This window comes from Leucopleurus acutus (assembly GCF_964270905.1).
Source record: "Leucopleurus acutus genome assembly, chromosome: 5".
NCBI lineage: Eukaryota > Metazoa > Chordata > Mammalia > Artiodactyla > Delphinidae > Leucopleurus > Leucopleurus acutus.
The window spans coordinates 81,577,236-81,590,902 of record NC_139147.1 but is presented as its reverse complement, the minus strand read 5'-3'; the positions used below and the strand labels follow the sequence as shown (position 1 = coordinate 81,590,902).

At 44.6% G+C, this 13,667-nt stretch overlaps 1 protein-coding gene and 1 long non-coding RNA gene across 2 annotated transcripts in view; one reads left to right on the top strand and one right to left on the bottom strand.

The window, feature by feature from the left end:
* The window catches only part of LOC309962629, a 742,666-nt gene that overhangs the window by 270,201 nt on the left and 458,798 nt on the right, over positions 1 to 13,667 (top strand). The gene's annotated exons all lie outside the window — the stretch shown is intronic.
* ETV5 (ETS variant transcription factor 5) overlaps positions 6,729 to 13,667 on the bottom strand; it is a gene marked incomplete at its 3' end in the record, with an annotated part of 54,488 nt that continues 47,549 nt past the window's right edge. Inside the window, exons 12-13 of the mRNA XM_082839444.1 lie at positions 9,898 to 9,999; positions 6,729 to 6,950 (exon numbers count right to left, since the gene is read on the bottom strand). Of these exons, the coding sequence (XP_082695570.1) occupies positions 6,729 to 6,950; positions 9,898 to 9,999 (324 nt within the window). The remainder of the gene's footprint in view (positions 6,951 to 9,897; positions 10,000 to 13,667) is intronic.

The following is a 13,667-nucleotide window of genomic DNA, read 5'->3' as shown; positions in this document are numbered from 1 at the left end:
CCAGACTTGTATATCCAAGTCGACATTACCATTTGGATTTCTAACAGGCATCTCAAAGTTATTTTGTCTAAAACACAGTGCCTCTTCTTCCCCTACTCCCACCCTCCATTTGTCTTCCTCAGGCTTTTCTATCTCAGTAAATGGCAACCTCGCTTCCCTGTACTCAGGCCAAAAACCTTGGCGTCGGAACTGACTCCTTTCTTCCTCTCACTCTACAATCCAAAATCTATTGGCCCTACCTAAAAATATATCCAGAATATGACCTCCTCATGCCCTGGTCCAGACTACCATCTCGCCCCACCTGGATTACTGCAATAGCCTACTCCTTGGTCTTGCTTCCTTCCTTACTCCCCTGCAATTGATTTCAACTCAGCAGCCAGTGATCCTTTAAAATATAAATCAGATTATGTCACTTCTCTGCTCAAGACCTCTAACAGCTAAACACTGACAGAGTAAATGCCAGAGTCCTTAAAAAACCTGCAGGGCCCTAGATGATACGTCCCCAGTTACTTTTCTGACTTTCTCTCTTACTGTGCCCTGTCTCACTCCCTCTGACCCATTGTCACAGGTCTTGCTATTCCATAAATAGTCCAAGCATGTTCAAAGTCTCACGGCCTTGCTCTTCCCTCTGGCTACATGTTTTTCCTTCAGATAACCATCTGGCTACTTCTGTATTTATTGTCAAGTCTTTGCTCAACTGTGAGGTCTTCCCTGACCTTCCTATTTAAAATTGCAACCCCCATCCCCATCACTCAGCATATCCCTTCCCTGCTTAATTTTTCTCCATGGTACTTAACATCATCTAATGAATACTATCATTTATTTGTTTCATTTGTTTTTTTGCTCCCTTCCCCAGATGTAAGATCCTCAGCAAAGATTTATATCTATTTTTTCCCCTCCACAGATCCTAGAGCAGTACCTGGCATAGAACAGGCACTATTCACTGGGTGAGTAATACTCAGTATGCTATAACTTGTATTCTAGTTTCATGCAGACAAATGTTTCTCCCACTAGGCTGTGAGCTAAGGGGAGGGTGGGTTTCACTGCGAGGTCCCTCTCCCCACCCCCTGCGGAAACGTCTATCATGGTGTCTCACAAACAACAGATGTTTGATATATGTTTGTTAATGGAATGATGGAAGCAAAGAACCCCCCACCTTAAGTACGGAGACAAAGAAGCCAGGTCACGCAGGAGAGCCCTGCTAGGGTTAAAGGTGGGCATAGCGAACACCATGATGTCTACTCCAGGTCTCCTGCCAGCAGTGCCCAGCACACTGATACCTGCTCTTCTTTTCTTCCTGGTAGGAAGTACATTGGAGTGTTAGCCTCCCTGGGGTTGATCCTCAACCAGTAGGGGAATGAATTGGTAGATAAATGCCCCAGCCTCCTTGGCCTCTGGTCAATGTGGTCAGACTAAGACAATGCCAGTAGTGTTGAAGTAGGAGCTGGAGAGTAGAGCATTTAAACATTTACAAGGTCAAGAATGGGGATTTATTTGAAAATGCCATCCTAAACCTCTATTTTCAGTATCCAGCAGTGTCTGGCATCTAGTAGGTGCTCTGTGGATGCTTAGGGAATCAGCAAACATGCCTTTAATGGTGGGACTGAGCAATCTTCAGAGCTTGCTCAAAGGCGAGAATGACGTTGACTGTTAAACCTGCCCACACACGCACGCACACGCGTGCACACGCACGCACACACCCCCTTTGAATTTCCAAGGAGCTCCTTTCTCCTTTACTTCCTAAGAGATTTGGGAAGTAACAATTCATCAGTGCCCTCACTGATGTAGGAGGTTAGGCCAGGATGGCCCTCTGAGATCATCTAGTCAAATCCAATCAATCCCTGAACTGGGGCCAGAGCCCCAATGTTCCACCTCCCAGTGTCCAGTCCTCTTTCCACAGTAGCCACTGAGAACATTCCAAAAAAGTAATTTTGGAGGCTAACAGCCGTGAATATTTTCAGATTCAATTTCAGCAAAGTGTTACCATTTAAGAAAGTCTGCCAAAAAGATAATGCAGATGAAAATGTACTGTGTAAACTGTGAAGTGCTATCCAAACGTTAGCTATCTGAGGTCCACTGCCAAGGTCAACAAGGCCTGGGTGTAGAGCCAGCTCTTAAATTGGAGGAGCTAAGTAAAGGCTGGTCATTCAAGGGGCCCCTTCCGAATGGGACACTGGTGTCTTTGCTGGGATCAGAAGGACACAGTGGCTTGTCTGTGTGCCTCTTTCACCCCCATCCCGCTAAGTACAATACACTTGTGCTGAATAAGATCAATGCTTACATTGTATATGCGATAAAACTGATGATTTTTCCAGCTTCTTTTCCTTTTGCTTGTGTTTTAGAAGCCACACACTAAGCCCCAGCCACCTGTACCACCGGGCAACGACTGTCTCTCCAAGGTTTCCAACTGTCTGGGTGCGTGAGTGTTTTCTCCCACATTAGTTTACATTTGTCCCAGCTGCACTACAATTTAGATTCTGCACATACTCTGGCTCTCAAAACCGCATTCTTTTGCCCTCACACTACTTCTTTGTCATCTAACAACTGAAAAAGCATTGTTTCCTTGACTTGGCTCGAGAAAGGGGACCTCGATGAAGAGTAAACTTCACATTTTCTGGGCTTTCTTATCCTAGTGCCCAACAGGAGAAGGGAGGCCCAGTGTTTGGTGACCTCCTGCATTAGGTTAACGATCTGGATATGGGCCCAGGGGGATAATGAGCCCATGAATAATAGGGAGCTGATTGTCCAAGTCTTATCATGGTGAAGCTGAGTGGCAGAGCTTGCTTTGTCCTGGCTCCCTTGCCTTCTCCCCAAGCATCTCTTAATCTGTCGAAGCCAATGGGTTTATGTGGCAGACATTCATTCCTCACAAGCTTCGATTCAAGCGGCTGTGCACCAATTCAGGCTCAGATGTTTCTACACTTGGGGCTTGTAAAACAGTGAAAGAAATATAGCAGATAAATTCACAGAAAGCCTTCTGTTATAGGCTTGAAAAAAAGATCTACTCATTTCTCTACTGTAACAGGAGTCTTGAAAAGCCCAAATTAAGGTGCAGAAAAAGGGTGAAATGAGAACACTAAAAGGCCTAATACTGCAGAGAGCCCCGCAAACTTTTCCCAAGTGATATATATATTCCCGAAATCATGAGTTAAATTCATTTCACCTGCATTCTCTAATCAACGTTGTTTTAAGACCTGCCATGTCCTCCAAGGAGCACGTGGCCTAAACAATGTTTGCCTGAGATATTCTCGGGAACTTGGAGTCAGCTGTGTGTATCTAGTTGGAGCTGGGCTGGTTAAGACTGGACAGGAGCACGGACCCTCCAACTGGGCATGCGCGGTGTCCGCTGGGTGACCTTTCGACACAGAGGGCTGAAAACTCCACCCTCAGGATGTGCGGAGGCCTATAATATACTATTGCAGAACGTCGATTCCCGCACCTTTTTCCAATCACCTTTCCCCGTGCTCCCCACGCCTCAGTCGGCCCTGACGCTTGATTCCTAAACCTATAAATACCCCCGCCCCTTGCCTTGTAGGAGGCAGTTTTCAGGCTTGATTTCTTGTTTCCTCTCTTCGCTGTTTTCTCATTAAGCCCTGTTTCTGCTGTAAACCTCGGTGTCTCAGCATTTTGGCTTGCTGAGCGATAGAATGAACCTGGTTCGGTAACATGGTTCAAACTCGGAAGAAAGGTTTTTACTGCTCTATGGCTGGAATAAACAAACAGCCATAAGCCTTCCTAAGTTGTTGTTTTTGAGGGAACTATTAGTAAAATTTCTACTCCTTAAGGTCAAACCTTTTGGAGGGGGGAAACTAGGGAATGGGTGGTCTTAACTTCTGTCTGGTTTTCCAGGAATCCATCTAAGGGGCTGAGCTGGATGTATTTTGGAACTCAAAGTCCTAGCCTAGTTAGTGATCTTTTCATGCAACCCAGGGCCCAAGCATGACCTATGCTTTAAAAAAAGTAGACTAAGGGCTTCCCTGGTGGCGCAGTGGTTGAGAGTCCGCCTGCCGATGCAGGGGACACAGGTTCGTGCTCTGGTCCGGCAAGATACCACTTGCCTCGGAGCGGCTGGGCCCGTGAGCCGTGGCCGCTGAGCCTGCACGTCCAGAGCCTGTGCTCCGCAACGGGAGAGGCCACAACAGTGAGAGGCCCACGTACCCAAAAAAAAAAAAAAAAAGTTGAAAGTTGGCAAGTAGGTGGGTTCAAGGAGAGGGGGTGGTGTCTGCTCACCATTGGCTGTGAAACCCGCTCTGCTTTCTACTCTCCTACTCTCTTGGGTCAAATGTTTGGTCAGAGCTTAAGAGATGAGGCGATGGGGCAGTTGTACACAAACTATCAACTTCCACAGTCCTAAGGCTAAACAGCTGAGAGGGGGAAAGAAAGATGCCAGGTGGCTTCTGCTTGCTTCAAGATTAGACCACTGAGGGCAAGAAAGAGACGGGTTTCAGGCACTTGGTAAACTGAAAGCAAACTTCTTTATTGTACACAGTACAGAATATAACGCAGCTTGGCAGGATGCAAACGGCCCTGCGCAGGGGAAAGTATTTCAAATCAACTGGCAGGTTAAAGCCTTTCTGCACTGTAGACTTTCCACACTCTGGAAAGAAGCAAAAACAAGAACAAAGAAACAAAACCATCAGGGAGGTGCATGAATCCGATGGGAAAGCGACGGTGATGCTGCCATCCTGTGTCCCGAGACAGCACAGGCCACGTGGCTACAGCAGGGGAGAGGAGCTCAGGCTACAGAGGATTCTTTTCAGTACTTGCTAAGACAGCATAAATCCATCAAAAAAAAAAAAAAAAAAACCCAACAAAACCCAAACCCGGATAAGTAAAGAAAGGAAAAAACAAATCCTATACAGCATTTACAACAAATTAACCTCTAGCCAGCTGGGGATAAAATATGCATCTATGTATAGACTATGTGTAGGTTAGAAGGCTATAAATACCGGTTTGGAAAGTCCTTTGATTAGAATACAATGCTAATTAAGGCCCAAGCTACAGGCTCAATACCTTTGTGGGCTAATTAGCTTCCAAGAGAGGAAAATCTTGTCTTTCCATAGCTATAAAATGCACCCCTTATCTCTGTGACCCTCTTCACAAGTGTGCTCCTGGTCACCAGGGGGACTGTTTGAGACTACAGACCGGTTCCATCAATAGAAAAACAACTCAAAGCACTGTCCTTCGCATATGAAGAGTAGCATAGTCAATTCTTTGTGTGCTAGGTGTCAGGGGAAGCACAGAATCCTATCAGCAGGCAGCAAGGTGCTACCACTTTCTAATTCTTTTTCCACTACTTTGAGCTTAACTTTCATATAGCTTTAGCTGGGTTATTTAAAACTTTCCCAATATAATACAGCAATCGGAGAAAACCTTTTTTAAAGTGGCAGGAAACTAAGATGCTAGTACTGCTTTACCTGTCAGTGTCGCACAGAAGTCTCAAACCCTATTGAATCATATGCAGGGTTTAAAGTCCAAAAATTAAAGAAAAAGGAAAACAAAACAAACTGAAATGGAAATTGTCATCAGTCATGCCCAGGGAAGAATCCCTACCTAGGGTTTTCACCAGGTGACCAGGTTTCAAATGGACATGACATGTATTATGTACATATGCTTTCCAGAGAGGGCATGTGAGGGAACATGGGGGACTATACACATAGAATCTAAACGGTGTGTCCAGGCTGCCCTGCACACCTCAAAAATGTACAACTCAGGTGCAAATGTTCCATCAGGCTGTCTGGTGCAGAAAGCACAAAGCAGGCAATAAAAGAGGGCTTGTACTCGGCTAAGGGGACGCCCCCAGCAAAGCCCCTTTCAAGCTGCAGCGTCTTCATAAGTTGGCACCGCCCTGTTTAAAGGGCACAGTGCAGTTACCAAAAGGTTTGTTTTTTTTTGCTTTAAATACCAAAACTACAAAAATCAGTTTATAAACTGTTTTTCCAAAACAACCACCAAAACAAAACAATCCCCCGAATCAAAGCAAAACAAAATACTGTCAAAAGTGTTAATCACCCTTCTCCTAAAATTAAAGCCATCCACACACACAGCCATGTGACTGGGAAGAGAAAGGGGGCCTGCTCTACTTGGTGACCACATGGCCAGAAGGTTCCCAAGGGTAGCAATGGTTTATTATTTGAGAACCATGGAGTGGGTAACAGCTGTTCATCCTTTTTCCCCTTCTTTCCAGACCAAGAGGAAACATTTCAGATTAAGCTGGAAGAGCTCTCTGAGTTTTAAGATATATTTGTAACCCTTCATGGTTTGAGCCTCCCCAACTTTGCCTACCTCCTCTTCTATGGGTTTGTGACATCTTTTTCAATAAATTGTGCAAATCAGAGCCCTTCTACGTAAAGGCATTTAGTAGTCCATGATCAATGCAGATTGTCACACACTCTGTCCTGGTTTGTGGGTACTAACCTGAACAAGGTATTGCTTTGCATATATTGTCCATGGGAAGGAGGCTCCATTTCAATTGCTTTCCCAGAAACCTTGTCAGGTTCAGAGCTGAGGCACCAGCCTTTTGGTGGTTTTCTGCCCCTCCCTGTTCCCACTCCCCCGCCAAGGTATCTGTCTTTAAGGGTGCCGATCCAGAGACAGCTTGGGTTCTCCAGATAATACTCAAAGGGCAAGCTTTGGGAACAGCCAGAAACACAAACAAAACCACTGCCCTCGTTTGCCTGAATGGGAACTGCTAGCTCTAGGGTTTGGCCGCTCAGCCGCTCGGAAACTTAGTAAGCAAAGCCTTCGGCATAGGGGAGGCTGCTGCAGCGGTCCACATCCAGGAGGTAAGCAGGGTTGTCTTCAAAGTGGGTCAGTGGCAGGGTGTCCTCCTCGCTGAGGTGGCACTCAGACTCCGCTTTCAGGAACGGACGTTGGTTGTCGGGGAAGGCCATGGAGAAAAGGGCATCGGGGTCGCAGACAAACTTGTAGACGTATCGTTCCCCAGCCACCTGAAGAGAGAAAACACACCTTATGAGGCCCAGCTGGAACAGGGCGTGGGCCGGGGCCAGGGCACCAAGGGAAGAATGAGCTATTTGTAAGTCACCAAGCTCTCAGGGAGCCAGGGACCAAGAGGCTCATTGGTAGCTGATTATCCAAATCATTCAGATTTATTTTGATAAACTGTGGGAACCTGTTACCTGCCAAGTGTTTTGCTGACACCACAGCTTAGCAGTTGAAAAGAATATCTGAATTTCAAACTCATATTAGGTTCTTTTAAAAGAAAATCCTCACTGTGTTATACTCACAGCCTAGAAACAATGGTTATGCTGAGGTTGGTGCCTGATATTACAAGAAGATATAAGGATTGAAAGATGCAGGAGTCAGACCATGTGTTCAGTTCCCTCCAAAGTTTACAGTCTTCCCAGGACAGCTTTGCTCTGAAGGGTTAGGAATTCAGAGAGCTGTGTGGGAATTTTAAGTTTGTTCCAAAACCAAACAGAACTGTGTTTTGGCTTACCTGCAGTTTTACATTGCTCATTCCATGGTTCTGCTACACTGAAGGAACTGATGACTACCTTTATATGAATTTTATGCATTATAATATTACAAGAACCAAATGGTCTTGATTAAGGGTGGCAGATGTATACAATCAATCATCCCTCTTTGGGTTGTTAAATCTCTCCTTCCCCGGCCCAAGAGTCAGCTCATGTATGTGGAAGAGGGAAGCAGGAGGACACAGTGGCAATGATACCAGCTCATAAGCCAGGAGTGGATGGCTCCCAGCCTTGGCTCAGTCGCTAACAAGTCTCAACCTCTCAACCTCAATCTTCCCTTTCAAAACCCGAGGGTATGGGACGACTGCTTTTCTAAGTCCCTCCCCAGACGGGCATGCTACCACTCCTCTTTCATTTAGTTCTCATTTACTCATGGGTCATGTAATAAATATAACAATGATCTCTTACACTGGACAGCACATTACTATTTCTAGAATGTTTTCACATATATTACCCTTTGAGATTAGATTAGGGACTATTATCTACATTTTTACTGGAAACAGGCTTTGGAAGGTTGACTTTCCTTAAAGCATAAATGCAGTGCTGAATCTGAGCCCCCCAAGTCTCATTCCTGTGCCTTCCTGTACTTTTTGCCTGTTTTATTCTCAGAAAATTCTCTCCTACTTCCTTAGAAAACGTAGGAACAAGTTCATAGGGAAAACTCGTTGCCATTAGTTCAAGTTAACTGTGTCTTGATTACATTCCCTCAGACTGGATCTGGAGTTGGGAACAGCAAAGGAGTAATGGCCCTCCTTCCTGAGTTTAGGATTCTACCCGATAATGTTAAAACTAAAAGGGGAGAGAGTGTGTGTGAAGTTTGAGGGGGAAAAGGCAGTGACTGATAATGGGTTCAGAGTTTCTTTTTAAGGTGATAAAATGTTCTAAAACTGATTGTGGTGACGGCTGCACTACTCTGTGCACATATTAAAACCCCACTGAATTTAACCCCTTTAAAAAAGGGGGGAAGTTGGGTGTACTCTAGATACATCCTAGAGTATCTATTCACTCTGTGACAAGCACTGAAGTCAAACCCTCATTCCTGCCCCAAAGGAGCTGATACTCCTGTAGCAGATACTGACAAGCCGGGGAGTAACTTACAATACAGACAGTAGGGGAAGTGATGGAGATGAGCCCAGGTGCTCTCAGAAGCAGAAGAGGGACCATGTAACTCAGCCTGAGAACTTCAGACTCTTGGAGTAAAGAGGTGATTTACTGAGAAAACAAGTAGGGGCTGGCCAGGCAATGAAGGCGTTAGGAGTGTTCTTAGGTAGGACGGTAGTTTAATAGGTATTTTTTCATTTTATAGTATGCTTGATAACTTACATGAATGTGATATGTATTGTTCGGTAAACAAATATATTAAGAGAAAGATGGCTATGCTAGTGAAAGCAGCCAAGTACAAGTGAGGAAATGAGGGTTTAATGGTGCCTTGAGCCTGTATGAAGCATTAAAAAGTCTGGATCTTATCCAGAAGACCATCCATGAAAAGCTGTTTTAATAATTTTTAAGGAGATGAGAGGAATATGGGGTCATATTACCACCTGCCTCTGAGAAAGATAAGCCTGGCTTCAGCGTAGACAAGTTCTCAGCAGCAATGACCACATACTTCTGAGTGCATCTTGGCATCTATCATGTAGACTGCTTAAATGTGTAAATGCTAGAATCTGGGCAACAGTACAGTATAAAATCTGATGGCTAAGAAAAACCAATCAAAGATTCTCCATTCTCATCTTCTGCCTATCCACAGGAGTTTAAGATTGTGGCTCTTCACCACCTATCGCAATAAGGGTTTTGCACTGGCTTCCTCAAAATGACACTTCAGCCTTTTTTCTGCTACCTGCTACCAGGTGATTCTGCCATTTTGCAAACCTTGGGTTTTTAACTTGAGTTCCAGTTTCTAAGGTTCTAAAAGAGAAGTAAGATTTTTTTTTACTGCCCTAACACTTTTGGGAGTGTTAAACCAACATAGTTGGAGGTCTCGGTGTTTCAACTAAAGACTTCGCCTAAGCTCTCATGGGAGGGGAGACCTTCAAGTAGATTCCCTCACTTGCTCCTTTATGGATATAATAGTTGGCCTAAATGTCTGGATGTTTTTGTAAGTAGAGACAGTTTAAAGCAGAGGAGCCTAATTTTCCTACAGTGTCTTCCGTACACAACCTTTGGCTTTCATGTACCCAGCAGCATTAAAGGTGCTCCTTATTATCTCATTTAACTCATTATCTCATTAACTCATTTAACTCATTATCTCATTTAAGTTTTTCCAAGATGTTTTTCCTATCACAGAATTACTTACGAGGCTAACATGCCCTCCCAGTCATCACATACAGTTTTATTTCAGAAGCCCTTGACATTTTCTTCGAGAGTGGTCAGAGTGGTCTAAGCGTCTCCAGTAATCGCTCACCTTCTGCATGATGCCCTTTTCATAGTAATAGCGTAGAGATCGGCTGAGCTTGTCGTAGTTCATGGCTGGCCGGTTCTTCTGAATGCCCCAACGCCGAGCGACCTGAAGAGACAGGAAAGCCATGGAAACTCATTCCCTGGGCTTAGTGGTTTTCTCCCAATCCCAGGAGAGCCAGTTCTAGAATCTGACTGCTTTGGTCAGTGACCCATTTCTCTGACCTGGAAGGAAAAGCACTGAATTCCCTCAAGACCAAACATTTAGCAAAGGTGATGATTCAGTCAAATGCTAAGAGGTGAGACCTAGAGGTGGAAAAATCCTAGCACTTTAAGATTGCAGACGGCTCGGCTAGCGTCCCAGAGGAAGCAGGCTCTCTACTGTTTCTCCACATATGAATTATCGACCAATACCCATAGACCATTAGCATGTTGCCATTAAGTGCTATGGTTTCTGTAGCAGTCAATAAGGAATAATTAGAATGGTCATTCCTGAAACATTAGAAACACACTGGTGAGTTGCTAATGGGCCAGCAGAGCAAAAGTTCAATTCTAATAAGATTGGAGAGGGGCTGGTAGATGTTTACTTATAGCAGCTCATGGAGTAAAGGGGAATCGGATCATTTCAGCCTGCTGCCATCCAATCCCCTGCTCCCAGCAGACTTGCAGAATGGACATTAAAACATGTAGCACCATTATCCACTTAATGAAAAATTAACAGGGCTTCCCAAACAGTTCTGAAGTGCATTATATCCAACTTGGTCCACCTCTGAGGTGCAGTGATGGGGGGATGTAATTGGAGGTTTGGGCAAAGAGACCTTATAGCAAGAAAACTTCCCAGTGGAGTTCAGCAGGACAGCCAAGCAATTTCTGTTCTCAAGTATCTCAACATCCCAAATCCTACTTATAAGGATGACTGTCGAGGTAAGAGAAGAATAACCTTGGAAACATGAGGTCTTTAAATGTATGCAAACCAGGGATCATGTTTTGAACATTTTGGGTCAGTTTTAGAAACTTAAAAAACCAAAATAACTACATTCCTTTTTATTAAAAAAAAAAAAAGATGACAAACATGGAATGAGAAGTAGGGAGACTGCAAGTGGAAAAGGTGGATCATAAAACCACATTTCACTTGAAGTATTCTTTAAAAGTATTTGGGGCAGAATGAAAACAACATCTTCTGAATTCAGGATTCTAAGATGACCTTTAATAAATACCAAAAATAATCTGGTAAGGAAGAATGCATCTGTCCTAATTATATTACAGTAATTCAATAGCCACGATTCCACTCTGCCTTGCAAGACACTGTGTGAAAGTTAAATTTCCATTCGTTTGCTTTGTGCCCCACGGCACACACGATTATCCCTGGCTCTCCCCCTTTCTCCACATTGCACCCGTTCAACTCTTTGACATGGCCCAAAAGACAAAATGAAACAAAAATACATCCCCTGGTTAAAGAAGACAAACACTTTATTTTACTATTATTATTTTTGGCTGCACCAAGCAGCATGCAGGATCTTAGTTCCCCGACCAGGGATCAAATGGTGTCCCCTGCAGTGGAAGCGTGGAGTCTTAACTACTGGACCGCCAGGGAAGTCCCAAGAAGATAAAACCAATTTTTAATCAATTTCTATTTTTAACCAGTTTTTAACCAATTTCAATTTTTAACCAACTTCTTTTTTTAACCAATTTCTATTTTTAAACCAACAGAAATAGGGGTAAGAAAGAACCTAAGTCAATACGTGTCCTTTTACCTGTTCAGAAGAAATGACACCATGGAACTGTACTTGAACTGCTGTCAGACACAAGTGATGCAGGGACCCTTAAAAGAAGCCCAGCCTCATCATTTTACTATAGTCAGTGGTGGAAAACAATTCGTGAATATTTTTCAACTTCAGCCGTGACCTCTCTTTGCTGTCGCGTGCATATGCAGTAGCTTGCTGGAGAGAGGTTTTATATATGCACAGACTTCAAAGCAGCTCTGGTAGCCATAGTTACTGACTCATCCTCTTGGGCCAGGGCCCTCTGATTCAGTAGCCCTCACCAGGGCTGCTCCTTCTGCAGTAATCATGATGCAGCACAACTGCAGAGCAGCTGGGAATTAGGGCTGTCCCATTTCTGGGGGGAGGGGAGCAGGCAATAGCTTGCTACCAGCTCCTCCTTTCTTTCGTCTTTCACATTCGTTACTTTGATAGCATGCATCTTGAGGACGGAGGCCGAAGGAGTTTTAAAAACAAACAAACAAGAAAACCTCACGTCTCTTCCTCCCTTTTTAAGAGAGAGCAGCCGCAGCGCAGGGAGCGGCTCTTTCTAGCAGCCCGTCCTTTTAAACCTCCCCACGGCATCAGTTATCCGCCACATGTTCAACAAACAACCCTACCCCCCAAAATATTCATTAATGCAGATTCACAGTTAAAATGGCTCCAGATTAAAGCCGAGTCAGTCATAATTGAGAGGGTGCTAAGCTGGATGACAATCAAAAGACATTTGATTAGGAGGCCTGCCAAAAGCAGTTCCAAAACCACAATTTCCATGCACAGTGTAATGGATATTATGGATAATTACCCAGAGTGCACTACTCAGCCACACAGCTGCCTACAATTACGGCCCAAACAGCTTCCTCCTCCGCTTCACCCTTCAAGCTTCCCCCATGACAACTTCTTACAGCTTTTCCGAGGAGTTGGTATCTTCCTGACAGTAACAAGAGTAGGGCCCTCCAAGTTATACAAGGATTAGAGAGCGAAAAAATTCAAATGCTGCATGTCCCGAGGCCAGAGTGCACACGTGGAACAGAGCTGATCCTGGGTTAAGAGAATGGAATATTCGGAGTTCATGGAATGCTCGGGGATTTCAAGGTGCGGCGGAAAGAAGTACTTCCTGAAGAAACAAAGCTGTGCAACCAGCTGAGGGAGGCTCCAGGCCACCACAGGCCTCCCCTGTGACTTGGCTGCTTGGCATTTCTGTGAGCATTCTGGCTTAGTATTAGCTTCGTTATTAAGAAAGCCGGGGCCCTTGGCCATCTGTTCATCATTTTCTTTACCACTGGTAGGAGAGCAGCAGATTCAATAACAGCTTTACAAAGGGTCATAACCAGGTTTACCTGCAGCTCTACAGCCTGTGCTTAGGCCAGAGGCAGTGGCAATAAAGTAATAAAAGCTCCTGTCTGCAATGAGATAAATCAATAAGGGCTGCCCACATGACAGACTGACTTTCGAAAAGCCTTAGTGAGTCTGGGCGACATGCTTTCCTCAAGCCTCACATAAACCAGGCCACGTTATGAGGAAAAGAATGCAGGGCGGATGCTCTCCAGTGTGGCTGGAAGCCACAAACACAGCTCCACTTCTAAACACGACTTAGCCAAAAAGACACCCTTAGGAAAACACGGCAGTACCAAACTCTGGCTTTGAAGGTAGACTGACTCTTAACAGAAACCGTTTACAATATGAGGTGTTGACATATTTCTATTTTTTTGTGAATGATGCAAGATCGGGAACACCATACATTATCTTCTCTAACTGCCTTTAATGAAGCCTGCCTTCCTCTCCTCTCAGTCAGGATTCTCCTTAAGTCTCCAATCCACACATTCTCCTTTGCTCATCTTAACTTTCAGGCTACTTTCTTCTTCCAAATCTCCTGCTGTTAACCCCCATACCCACCTGTCCCCCTGGTGTGCTAAAGTGAGCCCTGGAATTGACGGAACAACATCTACAACTGCAGTCCCTGTTCAAACTCCTTCCGAGAGCATTGGTCCCATTCCAATCACACCCAACCCAAAGA